The sequence below is a fragment of the Lampetra fluviatilis genome, chromosome 30, assembly GCF_964198595.1.
Source record: "Lampetra fluviatilis chromosome 30, kcLamFluv1.1, whole genome shotgun sequence".
NCBI lineage: Eukaryota > Metazoa > Chordata > Hyperoartia > Petromyzontiformes > Petromyzontidae > Lampetra > Lampetra fluviatilis.
This window is the reverse complement of record NC_136304.1, coordinates 5,378,406-5,403,392: the sequence shown is the minus strand read 5'-3', so window position 1 is coordinate 5,403,392 and position 24,987 is coordinate 5,378,406. Positions and strand designations below refer to the sequence as shown.

General features: G+C 45.2%; 1 protein-coding gene across 1 annotated transcript; it reads right to left on the bottom strand.

The window, feature by feature from the left end:
* Nucleotides 1-21,190: 21,190 nt before the first annotated feature.
* Nucleotides 21,191-22,392, bottom strand: LOC144943164 (somatostatin receptor type 1-like). Its single transcript, XM_078870394.1, has one exon. It carries the CDS (start codon nucleotides 22,352-22,354, stop codon nucleotides 21,191-21,193), a length of 1,164 nt encoding a protein of 387 aa, XP_078726520.1. The 5' UTR covers nucleotides 22,355-22,392.
* Nucleotides 22,393-24,987: the final 2,595 nt, after the last annotated feature.

Below are 24,987 nucleotides of genomic sequence, written 5' to 3'. Positions count from 1 at the left end.
GTCATATTTGAGGGGGGGGGGTCTGACGTGTGACGAGGGGGGGGGGGTCAAAAATCGTCCAAAATCGCGTGACGTCATTTATGGAGGCCCCTAATACAAAAAACAATAACAACAACATGTTTATCAATAACAAGGCAGCGTGATTGCACATCGATCATTTACGTTCTATAAAGAAGGGCCTTTGTCCGAAACATCTCTTATTATATATTGTTAAGGCTATACTATTATTGACGAACGTGTTAAGCGAACTGGACGTCTCGTAAAAATAGCTTTACAGATCTTCTTGGTTCTTTCGGTAAAGTCACGTAGAAGGAAAATAATAAAATAATAAAAATAAAACATAATAAAATAATTCTCACGACGTTTCGGCCACAACGCAAGCAGACGTCATCAGGTGAAGAACAGGGCTGTCGGAAAGACAGCGTCTGAATGAAACACCACCAGGCTTGGCAGCGTATATTTAAGCTGGGTTGGAGGGGTAAGAGATAAATGTATCTCTTGATTCTGAGTTTTATTGTCATCTGGGCTTTGCGCACCACTGCCAACGCAGCAGCAGATAATTTGAACAATGAGAATTCCCTCATCAAAACGCTACACCATAGAGCTCAATGTATCTCCGACCATGAACACCTAACCAGTTAACTCAAACACGTCCACCAAGCTCTCAGGGCGAATGGATATTCGGACTTCACAATCAGCAAAGCCATCACCCCAACCGCGAGGAAGGAGCCATCTGAAGATCAAAACCATCACATTGCCTTACAGCGCAGGGATAATAAAAAATATTTGCAAAATCTTGAACAAACACAAGATCCAGGTCCGATTTAACACAGTGCATAGAATTCGTGACCTGATCCCATCTGTGAAGGACAAGATTCCTGACATGCAGTACCCCGGCGTCTACAAACTAAGCTGTGTCTGCAGCAGCAGTTACATCGGGGAAACTAAGCGACATGTCTCGGACCGTGTTCGTGAACACAAGGCAGATCTGAAACACGCCAGGACCAATACTTCTGCCGTGGCTGATCATTACTTTAATGCGGCTTGCTCACATGAAATCGATTTCTCTAAGACGATGGTACTTTGCAAGCCGACTGGCTATCAACAAAGATTCGTTCACGAAGCCATCCATATATACCGACACATACACAATTTAAACCGAGACGACGGTTTTAAACTCAGCAATCATTGGAAAGATGTCATCAACCATTTTGGGTCATGACTTGATTCGTCGTGTTGTCAACCTCTGCCGTCAGCAGTGTCGATGTGTGTAGCGAGGTGCAATGCCCCCCCCCCCCATCTCTACCCCCCCCCCCTCTCTCTCCCCCTATCTCTACCCTCTTCCTCCCCCCATTGTCTAACACACTTGGACTGCTCCCTCGCCTACAGCTACACCTCTATTTCTACCCCCCTCCCCCTATCTCTACCCCTCCCACTCTCTCCCCCTATCTCTACCCTCTTCCTCCCCCCCAATGTCTCCCTGCCCATGCTGGGTACGCACAGTCCTCCTCCCAACTCCCCCATTGTCTCCTCTACCCCCACTCTCTCCCCTATCTATACCCCCCCTCTCTCTCCCCCCTATCTCTATCCCCCCCCACTCTCTCCCCCTATCTCTACCCCCCTCTCTCTCCCCCTATCTCTACCCCCTCTCTCTCCCCCTATCTCTACCCCCCTCTCTCTCCCCCTATCTCTACCCCCCTCTCTCTCCCCCTATCTCTACCCCCTCTCTCTCCCCATATCTCTACCCCCCTCTCTCTCCCCCTATCTCTACCCCCCTATCTCTCCCCTATCTCTACCCCCTCTCTCTCCCCCTATCTCTACCCCCCTCTCTCTCCCCCTATCTCTACCCCCCACTCTCTCCCCTATCTCTACCCCCCCTCTCACTCCCCCTATCTCTACCCCCCCTCTCTCTCCCCTATCTTTACCCCCCTCTCTCTCCCCTTATCTCTACCCCCCTCTCTCTCCCCTATCTATACCCCCCTCTCTCTCCCCCTATCTCTACCCCCCACTCTCTCCCCTATCTCTACCCCCCTCTCTCTCCCCCTATCTCTACCCCCCCTCTCTCTCCCCCTATCTCTACCCCCCATTGTCTGACTGGCTGCCCCGCCCATGCTGTTCACGCTGCAGAAGCTCTCCTCCCCCCAACTCTGGTCCCCCGCCCACTCACTTTGGAAACCCTCCTAAGCAGTTGCATTTGGAGGCTTGCCCTCTTTTCTCTCCGCCTGATGACGACCGCTTGTATTGCGATCGAAACGTCGTGAGTTTTCTGCTCTTATTTTTTATAAAAAAAATAATTTTATTTTATTATATTCTATTTTATTTTATATCTACGTGACTGTACCGAAAGAACTAATAATATTTGAAAAATGATAATTAATTCGTAATTCTACATTTTTTTTGTATCGATGCTGATGAAAATTATTACGACCATCATGATAATTCTGAGTGACACGAAAACTTAATGGAGGTAAAACGTGATACATTTGTGAACGACTATTTATTATGTATGATGATAAGTTGTTATTGATCACGGTTATGATGTTTGACACAGCAATTTAAATACAGCATATAAAACACAACAGAGCGGTGAATTTCCACCCCCACTGCTCAGGGTGATTGATAAAAGAGGTGCCGATTTATGGAGGAAGTCAACCTTGCTTCCCCCTATGACACGTGGACTCGCCCTTGCTAAAGGCACGTGGGATCTCCACCACTGCCTTCGTGCTGTGAACAGGAGATTGTCGCTGGTATTACACTCATTTGAATGGGAAGCCACTGACACACGTATATATATAGAACTTAGCATGAGCAGCAATCTAAATATATAAACATAAAGGCCTGTTTAATACATTAAAACATTCACATTACCTTACAGTGTGGAAAGTAAAACAGAGTTCACCTAAAATATATAAATGCAGTACAATGTGTATTGATGTAGCGTCTAAATGCAACCACACCATGGAAACGGTATGAAATAACATTTACACACAAAAAATCACACCTTCCTCAGCATTTTTGCGAATTGAATTTGCCTCCCAGTATAAACATGCAACGTTGCGTTACGTTTGAAACCATTGAACCAAAGTTCGCCCCACGTTGGCTCAGCGGTTCAATGTTTTCCTGAACTGTTATGTATTTTTCCCCTCACAAAAAAACATGAAATTTGGCGCTTTGAGATATTTGTGAAAGGCGCCTTGCAAGTAAAAAAACCCACCAAAAATAATTAATTCACCACCAATTTGAATGTGGTATTATTCATCGTGTCTTTCATCCTAAATATACACGAGATACACGACCCTTCCTGCCCACGTGATGGTGCTCATAATGGGATTTTGCGCCTCATCTCGGCTTGTCCTGAAGAAAATACATTCATCATTTCGTACGTAAAATGTCCGATAGACAAATGGCTTTCCGTTTCCCCAGACCGAGAGTTAATTTATTTTTCTTCGCGATCGCCTGTCATGCCATTAACATCCCCACTCGGTCCATTCACAGTTTTTTGTTTTGTTCCATTCCGCGTGCGGTCAGGGAGGATTATAAAGAGCGAGATGGCGGTGCGCATTCTCCCACTTACATTGAGCTATCATCTGTAAAGCATGAAATGGAGGTTTCTTAGCATGTGTGCCAGGCAGCTCAAGGCTTAGAGACAATGAGCCAGAAGCATTGCCATCCTGGGTATAAATCGTGGGTTTTAGTCACTCGCAATTCGACCGGGATTTCAAGTAGAGTGAGTTGATGGTGGCCATTGGTAACTGCAAAAAAATCCACAATCTTGCATATGACAAATTATATATTATCTTTGTTCGAATTATACAAAATATTTGGTGGTACTGCATTGGTATTGGTGCACAAGCACATATAACAATAACGCAACACATTTGTCAATAATATTGCCTTAAAAAACAATAATATGTAATAGGCAATTGCCTGCCAAAATGTTTTTTTATATACTTTTAAGGTAGTGTCATTGACCAATGTGTTGGGTTTTTTCCAATAATAAATACGGTTTATCACTTACTTTGCATATATTCAATCTCTGAAAATTAAACAATATTTCAGCTGGACAGCATGCAACAAACACTTGTCTGCAGCAAGACGTGTATGAAAGTACACCTCGGAAAAAATAAAATACATACTTGGTGATGCTGCGTTGGTAGTGGTGCACAAGCACAATTAACAACACAACTCAACACAATCATGAATATTACTGTGGCCTAAACAGCAAATATCTAACATGCGATGTTTCAGCAATGCCCCTCTTCATAGCAGAAGATTTAAAAAATAGTCACTTGAAGGGAGCTCGGGATAAGTTTCCTGCACCTCCGATTAGCACGATTGGCTATGTACGGTGCGAAAGAAGGTTATTTTAATCAATAAATCCTTCAGTGTTGTATTCCTATTATTACTTTTATTCATTTTTATTTGATTTTTTAAATCCTTTATATTAAGTTCACTTGCTTGCTTGCTTGCGCGCTTACGACCGTGCAAATCTTTCGGTCGTTTTTTAACCCACTTCCCGTGATCCAATCGAGCTGACATTTTGCACACAGACTCGTTGTGCGTGACAATTTCTTTTCGTGAAAAATGTTTTCCAAAATTTTCCACTTTTTAGGTAACATTTTTTTTTTATTTAATTACCAATTGCTTAATGGTGGCAGGCAATCATCTGACCCATAGGTGGCAGCCATCTCAAGCCAGAGGACGAGAGGACTCTAGCCGCCCGTTTCAAAGACCAATGTGGGCTGGGTTGTGGCCCATTGAACACGCATATAAAGGATTTATAGTGAAAAACGTTGTTTTTACGGGTTAATTTTTTACCTACGTGACTTTACCGGAAAAAAACTAAGAGTATCAAGCCGTTTAAATCTAATAAAATGCAGTTCGACTTTGTATATCTGACAGTCGCATATCCACCAAGTCCACTGCCAGCACGCAGTGCAGTTTTGTGTGCGCCGTGTCAAACCGTCAATTTCTCTTGACGTTTACAAATTCGACCTTTTCACAACATAGAAACGCATTCTTAATCTCGCGCACATTCGCTTACGTATAAAGTTCAAAATTTTTTTTATTTTCCCCACGCTTAAAGCAATGCACGCTATACAGTATTGTCATCCTGTAACATTTTCTAAAGATGTTCATATATCCGACCTTTTGACATATCCACCGACACATGAGTTCCCACCCAGTCAGATGTGTGACGTTACATTACAAAATTGCATTTATTTATTTGTTTTAAGAGTGACTCAATTCCGTTAAATTCGCTGTGTATTTTGTCCGCATTCCTATTATCTGAACTACATGGGCTTTTTAGTAAGATGGCTCAATTGGGCCCCAGATTGGTCATTGCTCTCTCCGCTCGGCTAAATTGGCCATGGCGAATCATTTACAGGCATGGTCGTGCTACCGCTACGCACACAACTACTTGGATCTCAAGTGTCCCACAATTATTCACATCTGATCAACAAGCAGGAGGAACATCCAACTAATTTAATTTATGCAGTAGATTTAATTTGCATAATTTAAAGGGCCGTTCCAGTAATTAATTTTAATTACCTTTCACCAAATATTGTTGACGTGAGGACATTGTGGTGGATTCACCTGATGATTATTTTGCTTCCAATTAACATGCGGTTTTCATTTTCATTTCAATGAAATTCAATTTGTGGTGGAGCGGCTGCGCAGGAGTTAGCACAGCGCACAATTAACCCAGTATCCTGAGGTTGATATCTGGCCACTGGCTAATATCAGCGACAAGTGACATTTTAGCTTGTCCTGGGCCTCCACCTCACCTACTCACACTGAAGTATGGTAACAAAAAAAACTCTATGACTGAAAGGATTGGTGAGGCCTTCATCTAGCAGTGGATTGGACAAGAGTTGTAAAAGTTGTATTCATTTTAGTTTATACGAATGAAAGAAAGAGCGTGGATGATGCCATGGTATAAATGGACTTGCAAGCTAGAGAGCACCGGTTCAATCTCCTGGAGTGGCAGTATGAAACAATGAACACGTTTTTTTAAAAATCCCCTGCATCTGTCCACCCAGCAGTATAGTGTAAATGGGTGCATCACAGTCAGTTGATTGACAGGCCACGTATAGTGAGGGTAAAGTGTTGATATACCCACCTCTCCCGACAGTCGGACCAGCGTGAAAGAGTAGGCCAACAAAACGTTCTCGAGGGGCTGTCTGGAATGCCTTGTTTGGGAGGATGTCCTCCAGTAATACAAGTGGTGTGGGCAAGGCAATGCAGGGCTGTACTTTCACCCTAAACTTTCCTACAGAAAGGACACGGATTTTTCTCTAGAACACTGAAGGATTTATTGAATCCAGCAGTAAGATCGCCAACTGCACTGGATTGCCTGCGCTCCCGTATTTAAAAGAAAGGTCGCCAATGGAAATGTGTTATTTACGTGTTTTCTCTCCACTCAAGCGCATTCATCATTTCATTGCGTGGCTTGTCCATGAACTCATTATTTCCCTTGGTTCCTTTGCGTTTCCCATTCACACCGACACTCGCTCCATCTGTCTGTCTGACAGGCTCAATTTCCATGCTTGTTTGTGCTTTCCCTGGTTATTCGCCGACATCAATAATAATTTCCACTTGTAACGAGGCCGCGCAGTATTCGCAAACTCTCAACGAAAGAGAACGACTCAGAGGTGCGGGGAACCGCAGACAATCGGGAAGGCAGCAGCCAAGCAGTGAGCTGGCGCCTACAATTGTCCAGTTTCTGGGGTCCTCTATATATTAAGATGTTATCGGCTCATTAGCGAGTGTTTAGACGTAGGAAGAAACCGGCGCACCCAGATAAAACTCACGCGTGTCAGAGGGCAGCACTTGATCCCATACATATGGAACATGTGAAGTCTACATTTGCTGTATTTACCTTCTTCCTGGTAAGCAAGGGTATGGCAGCTCCTCCACGCCCATGGGAAGAAAGTTTCACAACATGAATGTGCGATCCATTAACCCTCGCTGCTTCCACAGTGCTAGATTGCAGGCCACGTGCAACGCCAACTCCGCCCGAATTTTCTTTACCCAGGTTGATGGGTTTTCACCAGGTGCAAGCAGAATAATATGTTTGACGACTGTAATATATTTCGATTTAAAACTTTCGTGACTGCAGGGATTCATCTTCTTGGTTCTTTCGGTAAAGTCACGTAGAAGAGAAATAATAAAATAATTAACTTTAAACACAATAAAAATAATAATATTTTGTATTTTTACTATGTTGTATTTTTATTATTTTATTATTTCCCTTCTAAGTGACTTTACCGAAAGAACCAAGAAGTCTGTAAAATATGTTTTCTAAAAAAAACTTAATAAAATGTCCATGAAACCAAACATTATTATGCAAGTGTTTGTGAAAAGTTACCGCGTACTGTATTTAGAATAATTGCTCAAATTAAGACGGCAAATTGTAGGTTCTTTTCCGATATTGGCCTGCAGTGTTAAGTACACTTGAATTGTGCACAAAGTCAAGTGCTGGGCAGATGCAGTGGCGGCGTCTCTGATGCACACACACACACATTTCCCTGAAAGCACTATCTGTAATGGTAGTGTTAAAAGGCGTAATGACAGGCGATCACTGTAATTGCCCGCCGATGAAAATGCGCGACAGTTTATTCCCTTTTTGTTTGGCAGCGAAACAGCATTCCCCTTCATGTAGTTCTGCTTCTCCGGTTGAGTGTTTCACGTTTCAGCTTGAAGTCTTGTCCCAGGTTGAAATTATCGGTTGAAGGTCCCTTGTTGGAGTGAGGACTAGTCGGAAATATGTGCCACGTTTCTGAACCATGTGTCATTATAACAAGAACGATTTAAACTTGCAATGTACTGCCGCGCAGTCATCGCTCACTCTCAAGGTGGCGCAAGGGGGAGCCACAAACAGGCGGGAAGGCATCAGCCAGGCGGTGAGCGGGTGCTACCAACAATTTCCCAAGCTCTGTGATCCTCTATTTATTAAGGTGTATCAGCCGAGTAAGGAGTGCTTACATCTGGGAGGAATCCGGAACACCCGGAGAAAACAGACACTTGAGAGGGCACACTATTCTCTCGGTCTATGCAAGGCCGTAGCCATGGAGTCAACATTGGGGGGGGGACCAAATCTTCCAGGGGGTCTGGGGGTCCCACACCCAGAAAAAAAAAAAAATCTAAATTTGAAAACTCATTTCCTGCCTAAAATATTTAAAAATTCACTAACACATGGGATGATTTTTTTTTACAATAATGTCTAATAGTGTATTGTATTACATTGCTCTGTTTTTACTTTTTTACCATTTCTTGTTTCATTGTATGTAATGGCAGAGATTAGGGATTAATAAAGTACAACCATAACCACAATCATATAAACATAAATCTATGCATTGATTAATATGAAGACAAGTCCAGATATTGTGGCCAAGGTTTAGCAAATTGTTGTTTTTATTTACAATATATATTATATCTTTATTTTGGAGCTTTCGTGACTGCAGGAATTATTCTTTGGTTCTTTCGATAAAGTCACGTATAAAGATAAAATAATAAATTAAATAATAGCATACTACGACGTTTCGATTGCAACACAAGCAATCATCATCAGATGTGACTTTACCGAAAGAACCAAAGAATATATATTATAATTGGGTCTATGCCCTCCAGATGAAACAGGTTGTCCACACTTTGCTGTACCGCCCTCTCCTGGCAAGCCAGGGTTATGGCACCTCCTCGACGCCCACGGGAAAGGGGAGCTTGCACAACATTCGTTGATCCACCAAAAACCACCGCTGCCTCCACCACAGTGCTGGATTACAAGCCGCGGGCCCAACAATTGAAAGCCATCTTCTGTTGGGCGAGGTGGTACGTTACCTCTTCGTGACCAAGCCCAGCTTTACCAAAATCACTTATGCTACTCTCGTCTGCCTATTTATTTAATCATTTTGATTTCTGAACGTCTTCTATAAGCGCCCACAATATCCAGTATCCTGCTGTGTTTTTGAGTCGCGTCCCTCTGATAATAAAGGCAGGTGTTGTTTTTTTAAATATTTACATTATTGCGAATAGGAGCTATAATTCTCAAATTGCATCGGTAATATAATACAGATTTTTTTTTGGAGTTAGATCGCATTAATGTGTCGTTAAACCCGCCACCACCCGACACAGCCAATTAGTAAGGTTTGTCACGTAAACAGAACGTGCCAATTCGTCACTAGTACAGCACACCGGTGTGTTGGAGACCACTTCGCACGTTAAGGGCTCACAAGTGACGTCATCACATCTACGCCTCTATTTAAGGAACGAAACAGGAGGATTTCTCCACAAATCTGGCTGTCGCCTGATGATGCCAGTTGTAATTACTGGCGAAACGTCGTACTCAGATTGTAAATGTTGTGGATTTGCTCTCCAACACACGAGTGTGCTGTACTAGTGTTGCGTGGAAGAATCGACACGGAGACGTCTCTTCTGGTAAGGGCTCTTTCCCCGTACCCTTGGTCCCCACGTCTAACCTCTCTGTTCCCACGACGACCCCCTCACGCCACCCGTCTCAGCTTATATATGACAAGCCGTCATCCATTCTACCCCCCAGGGTGACATGACGTCATCCACTACTCTACAACACTAGTCACGAATTGGCATGTTCTGTTCACGTGACAAGCCTTACGAATTGGCTGCGTCAGGTGGTGGCGGGTTTAACGACATATTTATATTTACGCGATCTAACCCAAAAAAACCTGTATTATGGATGATATTGGTTGCGAAAGCCTACGTGTTAAACTACATCGGTAACACTGGGCTAATGAATGGTCAGCCAGCTTCATTTGTGATGGGAAAGCTAATTAAATATCCATCCCACTTCAGTGGCAACAAATGCCTTCCCACACGTGCACTATGGCAGGTGCTCGAAATTAACGGGAGCGCATAATTGTATTTATTTAAAATATGCCCTTTTTGCACTTAAAATGTAGCACTCGCCTATAAATCGTTGGACATTTCTAATTAACTTAGTCACAATAACAATGCCCGTAATAAAATGTTCACTGTGCTATGATGGTGGCCTGCAAATAAAATATGTAAATAACCGAAATAACTAACAGCACTCTATTCGAACTATGCACAATATTTGTAAATGCCATTTGAAAGTAAAGTATCAGGCACATTATATTCTTGGTTCTTTCGGTAAAGTCACGTATAAGGGAAATAATAAAATAATATAAATATAAAACAATAAAAATGATCACGACGTTTCGACTGCAACACAAGCAATCATCATCAGGTGTGAAATCCACAGCAAGAAAAGTTTATTGCTGTGGATTTCACACCTGATGATGATTACTTGTGTTGCAGTCGAAACGTCGTGATAATTTGTATTGTTTAATATTTATATTATTTTATTATTTCCCTTCTACGTGACTTTACCGAAAGAACCAAGAATATGAATCCCTGCAGTCACGAAAGCTTTAAATAAAAAATTATCAGGCATATTGCCTGCGGGGTGAGGTGTTTCCGAAAACATGCATTGGAATGTACGTATGTACGTATGTTGAACTTCTGTTGCACCCTACGTAGCCAATCGCGCTAATCGGAGGTGCAGTGGAAGGATAACAAACGAAACACAAACCCATAACTACCGCTTTGCCTTGCTCACGTTCCCCTTCATCAGCGACACGAACCGGCATGGTGAAGTATGGTCAAATCACCCTCATGACCGACACGGCAGAGGGTGGCCTCCATCCAGCAGCGGGTGTTTAAAGGTGCCGCTTATTATTTTATTGTATCTATTATATTATTGTTATTATAACTGTTTGACTTAGCGTCGAATGTTTGCGTAGAATGTTTTCGAACACCCCGCAAGACATTGTTGTTGTTGTTTACGAATTGTTCTCGGTAGGTGTGTAACAATGCATCAAAGGAACGCAATGTCACTTCACAACGACGCTCATGATAACATGCGTCGGATTTGTTGCGAGTGAGAATTCGCTTACTTAAAATATTCGCAAAGTGCATGCAGGTGCCGTGCTCACGTTACATTTGGGCTTGCGGCGCGAACGAGATTGCACGAAGGCGCGGAGTTGCACAAACGAAAATGGTCTACAAGAAACGAGACGAAAATAAAGTGGTGGAAAATGAAACAGCCCAAGGGGTTGACTCTTAAATCGAATGACGCCCCGAATTGTGACAATTCATCCGATGGATTTGAAAGGGAAGTCGACACCCCTCATCCTGGGAACGGAACTGAACTGTTTGCATCGGCATCAGCACGGGCGCGTGTAATTGATCACGGAACTAACCTGAAAAAAAACCGTGACGAATGTACAATTTTACTGAAAGAAAAAAACAATTATTACCCTAACTTTAAACCTAGCCTTTTGAGAATTGTGATTGATGTGGTACAATTGACAACATAATTTGCACAGACAAAGTAAACACAAGCTAATTTCTCAAACAAGCATTAATGTGTGTCTGTTGCTGGAGATAATAGCTGCTTAATTAATGTGATTGTATGCAATTATTCTACGCGAATGCACCAAGGCGCAAGAGAGGTCAACATAATCTGGTACAATTAAGCGAATTATGGTTGCACGCGGGAGGCATGGCGGTAACGTTTACTCGTTTGTATCTTCTCAAAATCATACTATCAGATTGTGTTTTATTAAAGTGTCAGTGGACCTCTACTCAATGGGAGCTTTCTCCTTCCCTGTTGCTGCTCCCCTTTGTCTAGAATTTCTTCTCTTGGCTGCCAGCACTGCGGATATTCTTCCCTTGTTCAATAGCAACCTGAAGACTTCTGCCTCTGACTCACTGTCTTGTTGCCTTCAATTCTTCATTATACTGTAGCCTTGTACCTCCTGTCTCATTTCCCATTCAAATAATAATCCTTCTTCTTGGTTCTTTCGGTAAAGTCACGTAGAATGGAAATAATGTCTTTTCGACAGACCTGTTCTCCACCTGAGGACGGCTGTTTGCGTTGTGGCCGAAACGTCGTGAGAATTATTTTATTATGTTTTATTTGTATTATTTGTATTATTTTATTATTTCCATTCCACGTGACTTTACCGAAAGAACCAAGAAGATGAATCCCTGCAGTCACGAACGCTTTAAATCGAAATATAATAATCCTTAATACGGTATTAATATTTACAGCCCTCTTGTCAACCCATGGCTGGATGGAGGCCTCTCCACGCATTGGTCACTGTGGGTAGGTGACGCTACCACTCGTCACTGATGTTTGCCGTGACTGGGGATCAAACTCACTTTGCTTGGTGCATAGCGCAGTGCGCCAACCACTGTGCCACCGGTCCACGCTCTTGTGTAATGATCGCGTGGCAAAAATCTCCACGATGCAAAGGTCTCCGTCTGATTGCACAGTGCCCTGAGATGCCATCGCGTGTAGATTCGCTCACTGATTCACGCCAGCATCTCGCTCGCCGCCAGTCAGTAACCTTATCGCTTCACTGCTATCGCTAACATGATGGAAACAGGTTCCGCATGTCGTGGACTCGGTCTCCCAAACTGTTTCGTCTCATCCATACCGTGTTCAACCACCACCACACTGCAGCCCGCATTAACACACTCACCCAATCACTCGCGCACTCACCCACCACATTACAGGTTGCAGCAGCGCACTCACCCAACCACTTTGCCCACCACACTGCAAGCCGCAACTCTTACGTGCCTATTCTTAGGTTTTTTTCGGTAAAGTCACGTAGGTAAAAATTTTAAATTAATAAAAGTAAAATAAAAATAAAATAAAAATCACGACGTTTCGGAGGCAACACAAGCTTCCGTCTTCAGGTGGAACCGTCACAGCACCATAGCTGTATGCCTGTATTTTTCTTGGCATTGCTCAGCTGTTGAATATTTGCGCAAAAGCCCCTTTACTCTCGTACGGCTCGGTAAGGCAGGTCTCCCCTGAATATAGAGCAGTGTTCTTCGCTCATTTTCAGAGGGGGTAGGGGCAGTTAAATTTAGATTTAAAGCTTTCGTGACTGCAGGGATTCATCTTCTTGGTTCTTTCGGTAAAGTCACGTAGAATTGAAATAATAAAATAATAAAAATAAAACATAATAAAATAATTATCACGACGTTTCGGCCACAACGCAAGCAGCCGTCAATCAGAACGGAGACCTCGACAGACCTGTTCTCCACCTGAGGACGGCTACTTGCGTTGTGGCCGAAACGTCGTGAGAATTATTTAATATGTTTTATTTGTATTATTTTATTATTTCAATTCTACGTGACTTTACCGAAAGAACCAAGAAGGGGTAAGGGGCACTTTTGCCGATGAGACATCATCGGTGCGAGGGTTCCCACCACACCGCCTGCCAGGGGTTGTTTTCACCATTCGTGTCTTGTCGGGGGACCCACAACAGGGGCCGCACTAAAGGCCACCGGGGGCAGCCAGTGACCCGCGGGCCTTAAAATAAAGAGCACTGCAACAGAGGCTTGCTTGCAGTCTCTCAACCATTTAAACGAGAAATGCATTTGAAATGACTGAAAACAGACGGACTGATTGCACTGATTAGAGGACAATGATGATTACTTCAGGGTGAGGGGACCCTGCCTACGATGGGGTTTTTTTTTGGGGGGGGGATCACCGTTATGAGTTTTCCCTGAAAGCAATTGTCTGCATTTGACGAGTGCAGCGTAATGCGTGGAATAATTTCGACTCGGGGGGGGGGAAATAAAAATAAAACATCGAAAACAACACGAGCCGCAAATTCCTCCTTTGTTTGCCTTTCGTCCAAATGCTGCGGATTTTCTTTTTTCTTCTCTACCTCCGTTGTCATTGTCACGGAGGAGAGAGAGTGTTTCCATGCGTCACCGTGAACTTCAACGCCTGCTAATGGCTCTGTAATTCTTTAGGCTTTTGGTGCAACAGTTGGGGCCGCTCCAAGCAGCGTAGGACGGCGGGTGGTGGATATCGGAGTGCAACTGTAGTCTGGATTTCCCCCGTTAGCAGCGCACCGAATTTGCAGTCCAGAGGGTCGCCGATTCGATTCGGTGTCTCGGTGCGGCAGTTGAAATAATGGTGCAAGATTCTTAGATCTCACCCCCCCCTCCCCCCCAACCACCACTTGCGCTTCTGTCCACCCAGCAATATAGATGGGTTACCACCACAGATTGTCGATCGGCGGGATACGTGTGGTGGGGTAAAACGTGGGTAACTCACATCGCTTGCGAGATGTCTGGCCAGCGTGGGCGAGTAGGCCAAAATACGTTCTGCAGCTTCCTCCCAGTATAACACATGAGGGCTGCACTTTAATCTAAAAACATTTTTATGATGGCTCACGATGATTTGACCTTGTAATCTCGTTGCCAATTTGATTGTTGTTAAGTTTCATCCAGTTGTTTCGCGTGAAAATGTGTCAGTCTCCGTTGGCAAACAGTTCGAGAAATCGTCAAAACTATTTGATTTGAACGTTCAAAGAAAACATGTAACCAGTGTCATTCATCATAACTTCACATGTATTTGAAATGATAGCATATTTGCATTGATCGTAATATTAAAGTCATCGGCATATTTACATATTATGAATGCAAAAAACAAGTAGTTTGATGATTGTATTAATTAAAATATCGTTTATTTTATTATGTTTTATTATTATTCTTTTATTATTTCCATTCTACGTGACTTTACCGAAAGAACCAAGAAGATGTACAGATTATCACCATCGACAACACGTGTCTGAATGGTGTTGTGGCAAGCCTGGGGGAGTTATTAACACGTATTATGCTTTTTTGTATATATGTATTGACACTGGTTAAAATGTGATTGTCAAATCATTAGTCGTAACACGGGGTATGGCTTTGCATGTATCTGTTTTTATTTAAAATATTAGCATCAAGAGTTACATCGCGATGATGTATGTACATTTTAATTATTGTCACAGTTTTTTTCCCCTTCTGCTGGCAGGGCCAGAAACACAACGTCTGTTCAAACATCTACCTTAGCCGCGTAAACGTTGACATTTGTTGCAGGGAAACGATGAATTGATAAAAAAAAGCAAAACATTTAGGAAGCGAGCACACGAGGTATTCAATCCGTTCTTATCGCGCAGAGTAAATAAGCAGACATCTATTTCAAATATCCGTTTCGTATTCTTCACAACAACGACGCGAGTTATTTTTTTGAGTTACGTATGACTCTATAATCGAGTGTCGTTCTTGGACTCCGTATCGTAAAGAGAAAGAGGGTCTTCGCCTGTAAGATCGACAGTTTTCCAGCAATGATTCAAGCAAGCCTGACCCTGCTGATTCGCCTCTTGAGTGTCTAAACTATAACTAAAGAATGTTGTATTTGCCAGATAGGGTTCACTGAGCCAGATAGCTATTTTTCAGAAGCGACCTGACCACAAATGATAGCCCAACGAAGTGGCTTACCACGCGGAAATGTATAGTTTCCAAATACTCCAAACGCGTGATGTTGATTCTAAATGTGGAGGGAAAAACCGGAGGACCCGGAGAAAAATCCACACGACCACCGGGAGATCATGCAAACTCCAAATATACAGGCGTCAGGGTCGGGATTGAACCCACAATTTCCTGCATACCAGGCGAGGTAGTTAACATCTCGCCCACGTGTTGAATCCGGGTCCAAAGTGTTGCTTGTCTTCAAACAATGCTGCTCAAATTATGCACTCCCAGAAGGCCCTCCCTGGGGGCTGATCGGTTGTGTAAGAAGTACTTCTATTTTCAAAATCTCTATTTAAACTGGAAGAATCTGATGAGCTATGAAGCTCTTTTTAAATCCTTTATATTAAGTTCACTTGCTTGCTTGCTTGCGCGCTTACGACCGTGCAATTCTTTCGGTCGTTTTTTAACCCACTTCCCGTGATCCAATCGAGCTGACATTTTGCACACAGACTCGTTGTGCGTGACAATTTATTTTCGTGAAAAAAGAATTTCCATAACTTTACACTTTTTAGGAATTTTTTTAAAATATTTAATTACCAATTGCTTAATGGTGGCAGGCAATCATCTGACCCATAGGTGGCAGCCATCTCAAGCCAGAGGACGAGAGGACTCTAGCCGCCACGCATATAAAGGATTTATAGTTTTTACGGGTTAATTTTTTTTCAGATTCCCATTTAGACCGGATCAGCAAGTTACGTTAACAAAAAATTAAGCGAGTCACTACAAATAAATACAAATCAAGCTTGGAAGTACAAATTGCACGAACACAGATGCAAGGACAGTACGACTCCTCGTGGCCGTGATTACTTATTGACGCGACGGGCACTGACAGGGTCGCGTAAGGACAGCACGGGACCTAAGTGGTCGTAAATAATAATTGAGACAGGAACAGACAGTCTCGTTCTCTTCTGGCATGTGTTCCTTAGCATGTGCACCTGCTGTTCTCTTTTAACCCCGCTCCCCCCCCCAATACGTTCCATTCATTGGCTACCACACTCAGATAAGCTCCTCCCCCCCTTGTATTTAAGAACTTGCATCTTGGAATTGTTTGCCTCACTTGATACAGTAAATCTGGCTGTGACGGTCCCACCTGATGACGGAGACTTGTATTGCCTCCGAAACGTCGTGATTTATTATTTTATTTCTATTATTATTTTTATTAATTTTAATTTTATTTTTTACCTACGTGACTTTACCGAAAAAAACTAAGAGTATGATTCCTTGCAGTCACGAAAGCTTCAAATCTAGAATTAGGTGAGAGAGTGTTCGGGAAAAGGGGCGTGGCCGGGTCGAGGAGTGGATAAAAGCCGGCGTGGAACAGGGCTCTGGGCTGCTGCTGCTGTCGTCGTCTTAGAGCGGGTCGTCTTCATCACCTTGGATCGAGCACCTTGTAGTCTTGGAAGGCTAGGGTTAATACTGGTACCTCCTGGTTACACCAGCCCACAGGGGATTATTGTGTCCGTCCGTCCGTCGTGCAGGGAGGGGCTGGGTGGGGATGATGGGGAGGATGGGGCTGGGTGGGGTGGGGAAGGGCTGGGTGGGGATGGTGGGGAGGCTGGGGAGGGGCTGGGTGGGGCTGGGTGAGGGGTGGGAGGGGTGGGGCTGGGTGGGGAGGGGCTGGTCACCCCGTGGTGCCCTTATAAAACTCAACGTTTAACCTACTCACGCCGGCTTGTGCCCGCCCTCACAGTCGGGCATATTTGCGGAATACACCACGCCGCCGTTGACCCTGGAAAATTGACCGAGCAACCCAACGTTCCTACCAGCTCCCTCCGCAGGAATGTTTTATTGTCTCCGTGAATACTACGCGTCCGCTCCTGCGCGGCCAGCCAACCACATGGGGAGCGTCGCGGAGAGTCACAGAAGTTACCCAGCTGCGTATATAATCACTCGCGGTTACTCGTTACATTATCAGTGAGTCGGCGGAATTTATTCACAATAAGTATACATATACTGTAACTGAACAAGACGGTGTCATTACACATACATTCCCAGTGCAAGCTTGGGCAAGGCAGCAACTAATAACATGGATATAGACGGAATATATGTGCATGAGACATTGTCTTCTCATTTAACTTGTTAATATAGTTTCCACAACGACACTGATGGCTATTTTTAATATAAAGCGCAAAAGCTATCACGTAAGAGCTGTTTACGTCTGATGTGGTGTTTGTGCCACTCCACATGATGGAGCATAACACGTTACGAATGTGATCTAACAAACATAATACTAGCGCATGTCCCACCAATTAATTCCCTACATCGTTTATATTTACGCGAATATCCCGTACGAGTATGTATATACAAATGTACATGTTAACATTAACTATTTTGCATACCTATATGTGAATATCTAAAAAAATCTAAAATTTGCCAATATGTATATGCAATTACCATAAAAGGCAGTTAAGTGGCCTAGAAATAGATTTTCGCCGTTTTGTTGCAGAAGTTCACGGGTTCGAATCCAGCGGGCCACCCTGGTTAATAGAGCGGGTGTATTAACCATACATACGCTGTACACGCTGTCTGATTCAGAGTGTACGTTAAAATATCCCGTGACGTTATTCGCAAAAGTAAAGCCACTGCGTGTCGGAAATTTTTAAATGTGCACCACACGCAACTCAGTTGAGATGATACAAATAAATTATCGCCCCCTAGGGTGTAAACAGGACTCTGCTGGCAAAGAGTCACGAAACTCCAGAATAATAATACGCGAATGAATGGGCTATCTGTAACTAAATAGGGTAATGGTGAGCACATTGCACTTGTTTTCTTCAACATCCGTGCCTCCCTACCACACTCAGTCGATAGAAAGCTCACACGTGGTGGCGTAAAGTGTGGGGGCGCTGGTCTAGCGTTCGATAGTTAACAGCCTCGGAGCCAGTAACTACCACGGCTACTATTCCCTTCACCGAATCGACCGTCGGGGTGCCCTTCAGGACGAGTCGGCCGTCGGTGCCCTCCAAAATAACCACGCACATGTGAAAGAGACGCTGTGTCTAAATTTATGATTGTGAATACTGTGGGCGGCACGATAATGCTAACTTGGCCACACGGTGTTGCATCCTGACCGACCGATTTTAATGTCAGATTGTTTTTCATCGCTGTCTCGGTGCCTTCCCTAAATCTGGGGTCTATTTCATCTATTAAAAACATTCCTTTTAGCTCTCCAATAGACTGTACCCGTGAATGATGCAGTAATTCAATTACGCATAACCTTGGCAAGTCTGTATGATGTATGCTCAACACATTCAGCGTATTGGTGCTGCCTTCACCTGCCATAATTTGTATCTTATTTTCAAATGGTTATATTTTTTTTGCTGCTGCTACTGTTGATATTATATTTGGATTTATTGTTTTGTTGTTGTGTTCAGCTCAAGTTATAACAGCCCGAGCGAGTCAGGGAGACAAAGTCTCGGAATAAGAGAACAATAAACAATAGTCGAGGTTATTCCTTTGTCCATCCTTGCCCAGCCTCGAGCGCCGCCAGAAATACATCTGCAGTGATAAAAATCTGAATCATAACATCACCAAATTATTTTTTTAAATATATAAAGCTAGTATGTATGAGTCCAAATGTGCCTTAGGCATCAGGGCCCGAGACGAAGAATACATTCGGAAATCTCGCACTTTCCCAATCACTCTGCTATAAGAGTATTCGTTGCATGGCAGTCAAAACCGCTCCATGTGCCACGTGTTGCGCCGCGCTTTATACCCGCAGTCGAGTTCAAATCGCAGTCGGGCGTCGAATGAGACCATCATTCCTCCTGGGTGGATAAAATATGTACAACTTTGTAGAAGGTAAACAGCGGCCATCGTGTGGATAAATGGGCCATCGCCCTGACAATGTGGAATTTAAACTGCATCAGGGCCTTCAACGGAGGTGAGCGTTTGCCCTGTCGCTCTTTTGAGGATGGCGATATAACTTCACAATTGTCTCCTATATGTATACATACAGTATATATATACTGTATGTGAAAGGCATCCTTGTAAAACCTCTACCCAAAACAGGTGCGAGGAACCTCCGACTCGTGGGCCGTGCACGACCCGCGATTTTCATTTAATAAGTGAGAATTCACCACGAATGCAATCCAAGCGGCGACCGAACATCGATCTTCGATCTCCGGGTCTCCAGAACGACCACACACAAGGCGTACCGCTTCGAACAGGGCACGCATCACGACACGTGCCCCTTATTTCCAGCATCTTAGCCTCACTGACCGGCGATTGGAGGGGAATGTTTTCGAAACTGCCAACAGCAACATTGTGCGTCTGATTGTAGCGCCCTCCGTCACTTCATGTGAGTGTCCGAGGTGTGTGTGCCTGTGTGTGTGGTAATGCGCTACGAACCCGGCGACCCGAGTTCGATTTCCGCTCACGGCCAACACCGGTGACGATTATTTGAACCGGGCCTGGGCCTCCCCTAAGTCGACTCAGCCTCAAATGAATGCCTGGTGACAGTGTGTAAACATTGTCACTAGGGAGACAAAGGCGGCCGGGCGTGGTGTTGGCCACCCACCCCCTCGTGTGCCGTACCGGCCTTCATAGGTACTCGCCAACAGCACTTGCCCCAACAGTCTGTTAAAGGCTATACGGGGGACCTTTGTCTTTGTGGTAACGCGTCACATCGCCAACGATTATTTGAAAACCCGGATCGGCCCCTCTGTAAGGGTGTTCCGCAACGCTCATCTCAAACAACAGAGCTCGTAACGACGACCGAAGATCAAGGAGAGCTCAGAGTATACATTGGAACTGTTATCGGGCTGGTGGGGGAAGGGGCGGCTCATCAGCGTGCTAGGCAAGCCACAGAGCAGCTACGTTCGCGGAGTTTAAAATTCCTATATTTGGGTTCATCAGTGACTCATGGCCAGCAGTATACTGCCAATGAGTTCAGGGCTTCAACGCTCTTCATTACTCATTCGGGCTCATCAGCAAGCCGATTGCCAGTTTAAAGACTAGCGCAGGGATAAGTGTTGTACATATTCTCACCCCTATCAGGGGTCATCAGTGAGCCATTCACAACTTACAGACTTTTAGAGAGCTTAACATTTTACATTGGTCCCAAACTCATTAGTGCTCACCAGTGAGTTGCTGCCAGCTTACGAAGAGAGCCCGCAACGCTACATTGCTCCTTATAGCTCAGTGCTCTTCAACGTTATCGCATTAAAAACATTTTACATTTAGTTTATTACAATATTTTAAACTATTTTTTAAACAGTAAACATATCGGCTTGTCAAGATGTCCGTTGTGTAAATGTACACTCATCAACACGTAACGCCGCATTCGAACTCATCATCAGCGAGACAGACTACGAAGAACAACCCATAATCGCACAAGTATCATCACAACGCATCACGACTCATCAGCGAGCCCGGTCCTCAAAGGGCAAGCCCCGAGTGCTGTAAAATCACTCATTTGAACACTCCATTCTGGCGAATTGCCCGATGATGCTGGATGCAATTACCAGCGAAACGTCGTACTCAAATTGTAAATGTTGTGGTTTCACGCTTAAACACACCGGTGGGCTAAAGCAGTGAACTATTTGTCTTTTGTCAACGTGACACTTTTTTTACTGATTGGCCGTGTCGGGTGGTGGAGGGTTACGACACATTTAAAAATAACGCGATCTAAACCCAAAAACGTTGATTATGAATAATATTGGTCGCGAAAGCCTACGTGTTAAATTGAACACTCCTCAACGGCACGAGAGACCTCATCAGCGAGCCTTACAGCCGCAGGCACAGCAGTAGCGGCGGCGGCGGTGGCGGCTGTCGCAGTCCCGGTGTGTGAAGGTGGCGCGGGTCATAGGAGCGTGGTGCGCGAGACGCAGGTCCCGTTATGCGCGCACGGCCCCTCGCACGCCTCGCTGCCCTGAGCGAGCTGCTGCTGCTGCTGGTTCCCTACCGCCACTGCCACCGCCACCGCGGTCGCAGCGCTGCCCAGCGCCCTGCTGCGCACAGCGGTGGCGTAGTAATCTCCCGGGTCCTCCGCGCCGTAGCGCTCGGCCCAGCGCACGCACAGCACCCGCTGGAACGAGTGCCTGAAGCTGTCCGAGAGGAACCCGTAGAGGATCGGGTTGGCGCAGCTGTTGGCGTAGCCCAGGATGACCGCCAGCTGGTTGACGGTGGCGCCCTGCTGGCCTTCGAACACGTTCACGAGCTGCACCACGTAGAAGGGCATCCAGCAGGCGACGAACACGGCCACCACCATGGTGACCATGAGCGTCACCTTGCGCTCTGAGCGCTTGCGCTGTTGCCAGCCGGCGCGCAGCGCCACGGAGCGCATCTTGGCCACGATGAGCGCGTAGCAGAGGCAGATGGCGGCCACGGGCAGCAGGAAGCCCACCGTGAAGGTGTAGACCACGAACGCGGCCGACCACTCCGGGCGAGGCCACAGCAGGTTGCACACCACGGAGCCGTCGGCGTTCACCCGCGTGTCTGCGTACACGACGATGGGCAGGATGACCACCATGGAGAGGGCCCACACGGCCGCGTTGATGGCCTTGGCCACGCTCGGTCGCCGGTAGCGCGCCGCCTTGATGGGGTGCACCACGGCCACGTAGCGGTCGAAGGTCAACACCGTGAGACAGAAGACGCTCGTGAACATGTTGATGCCGTCCACGCTGAGGACCAGGCGACACAGCGAGGACCCGAAGGGCCAGTGCTGCAGAGCGGTGGACGTGGCGAGGAAGGGCACGCTCATCATGAAGAGCTCGTCGGCCACGGCCAGGTTGAGGATGTAGATGTTGGTGGCCGTCTTCATCTTGGTGTAGCGCAGGATCACGTAGATGACCATCGAGTTGCCGAAGAGGCCCACCAGGCACACGAGGCCGTACGCGGCAATGACGGCCACGACGGCCACGGAGCTGGGGTCGAAGAGACCCCACGACCGGAGGCGTGGTGGGCCCACCGTGGAATTCGTGGGGCCCGGGTCCACGGGTAGGGCCCCGGTGTCGTTGAGAACCATCGTCGTCTTCTTTCAGCGACTCCTACAGCATACGCATGCTGTCTGTGTTCAGGTCGAAACTGCCGTTTGCTGTTTTTTGTTGTTGCTCCGAGGATGGATGAATCGTTGATGTACAAAGCGTTGGTTGGCTATAATTTGTAACTCCTAATATTTGTTGTGTTTTGCTTTTTTCAGCTGATAGCGCAATTTTTGACAATAACTTACGGTAGCAGCATCGCGTGTATCGGTCCAATCTGTAACCTGTATTCAGAATAATAATTAATACACGTGATGTACGCGTGTGCTAGTTTCGGTGACTGAATTTCCACAGCTCCCATGCAGACCGAGCCTCGATGGTGAATAGAAAAACACAACGCTAACGCTGTTATTCAGGAAACCCTCACACGCATATTTTCTCAACGTCCCGTACCTGGTACCTGTCAGGAATGTGGAGCGAGACCAGCGCCGTGCAATGTAACCCCGGCACTGTCAACTGCGACTTCACGCGATCTAGAGATGAAACTCTCTCCGCACGCAGGCAGTCTGTGGACACCCCCCCCCCCCACCACGACATGCATATGTATAGCAGAGAGCTGTCTCAAGCATCACACGTCACTAAAGCCTCCCCTCGGAATTGCGTCGTGCTCAAGACGCGACATTCATCATCAGTCAAGATCAATCCATTACTGGATGAAGTTCTCCCCAAAGAGCCCCCCACCCACCCCTCCCACCATTTCTCTCGATAACTTCGATGTAATAATGATCCACCTAGAATTTGCACTCGAGCTGATTTCATCGCTCCATCTCCTTTGGTCGACGTATTATCCGACGCGAAATTTAGTCACGGACATATCCATGCGAATCCAATCCACTGCTGTATGGTGGCCTCCCTACGCCGTGCATGTCGTAGGGGTTATTTGACCATACTTCCCCACGCTGGTCAAGTTCAAATTGGTGAAGAGCGAGCCCAGGAATGGTTCAAATATCACTCAGAAATCGAACCTGGGTATCCGGATTCAAGAGTGCAATGCGCTTACCCACTCTTTCACCCACTCACGAATGTAAACGATGTGACCGTATTAACACAGACGTGGGCTACCACCTCATAAAGACCACAGTCTGCGAATGAATGTTTGTCTTAATACGGCACCAAGATAAGTAGATACGTACTTTCAGTGTTAATTCTAGATTTGAAGTGTTCGTGACTCCAAGGATTCATACTCTTTGTTTTTTTTGGTAAAGTGACGTAGGTAAAAAACTTAAAAGTGTGTCGACACACTTAAGTGGTGTGCTTTCGCTAAGTTGTCCGCACCTGAAGAAGGACGCTTGTGTTGCACCCGAAACGTCGTGATTTAATTTATTTAAATGTTTTACCTACGTGACTTTACCGAAAAAAAACAAGAGTACTTTCAGTATTATTTTTATATTTACATTTTTTTTAATTTTACCCTTCCCCCTGTATCCCATGAGCTCGCTACATTTGAGATCTAAGTGTTAAATCACCTTCGATTAGCACGGTTGACTACATACGGTGCGAAAGAAGTTCAACATACACACACGTATGCAGGTGACTACTGCCTGTGATTTAAACTTGAGACTCTCAGTGGTGCAATCTCAGCGCTCTTGACCTTTGAGTCACTTCGACAATTCTAAAATCGATTATTTCGCTCCTGATAAATTATAAGCAAATACAATGCTGGTACGTGTAGGGTGGTACAAACAATAGATGTGCGAAAGAGACGGTTAAAACGAGACAAACATTATTGATTCTTAAATGGAATCGTTACCCCGAAGTGATAAATTCATGGAATCATTGGGGACGATACGTCTTCCCCAAAAGTATTCTCTTTTAATCATTCCGATATACAGGGTGTGTCAAAACGATGGACCCGATTTGAAATCGCTATATCTCTGCAACCACGAACCGCCCATGAATGAAACGCTTACCACTTGAAAGGGCGGGGCATGGAGTTTCAAATGATTACCGCTAGAATGTCTCTCCCAGCGCACAAACAGCCCCTAGCCTCAGTCATTCGCAAGCTGCAGTTCAGCAAGACTGCATCCGTAATTGCGGTGCAGCGTGCGTTTCAACGGCGTTTTGGCATTGATCCGCCAATGTCAGATCATTCTTCGTTGGTACCGACAATTTGAGGAAACAGACTGTTTATGGAAGGGGAAGAGCACAGGGCGACCACGCACCTCAGAGGACAACGTGAGAAGAGATGCGTTTGGGACGAATTCAACTATCGCCTCGATGTTGTCCGTACAGCAGGTGGAGGGCAGGGCATTTATAAAATGTAAAACTTGATAACTCATTAAACCGTTTGTAACTTTGTGTAATTGTAACATGTTGCCATCGTGAAATACACTTTGAAATTGTGTCCATCTTTTTGAAACACCCTGTAGTGGTACAGAACCCAGGAGTGCTGTGAATGGTGTGACATCAATTTGGAAGGATATAATACTACATATTCCTGTCATGTGCGTATTGGAGTATTTTCTTAAGGGCACTTTTGTCAAGACAACTACATTTCTTGAAAGTGTGTGCCAACACTTTGGGAACGCGCCGCAGATACTAGCAATAACCTAGCCGAAGATTTTATTTTTGTAATACATCAACCCGCATGTTCTTTGGAAATGGCCATGCGTGCGTC

Excerpts from the sequence above, each read along its gene's own strand:
- LOC144943164 (XM_078870394.1), bottom strand. The coding sequence starts at position 22,354 with ATGGTTCTCAACGACACCGGGGCCCTACCCGTGGACCCGGGCCCCACG.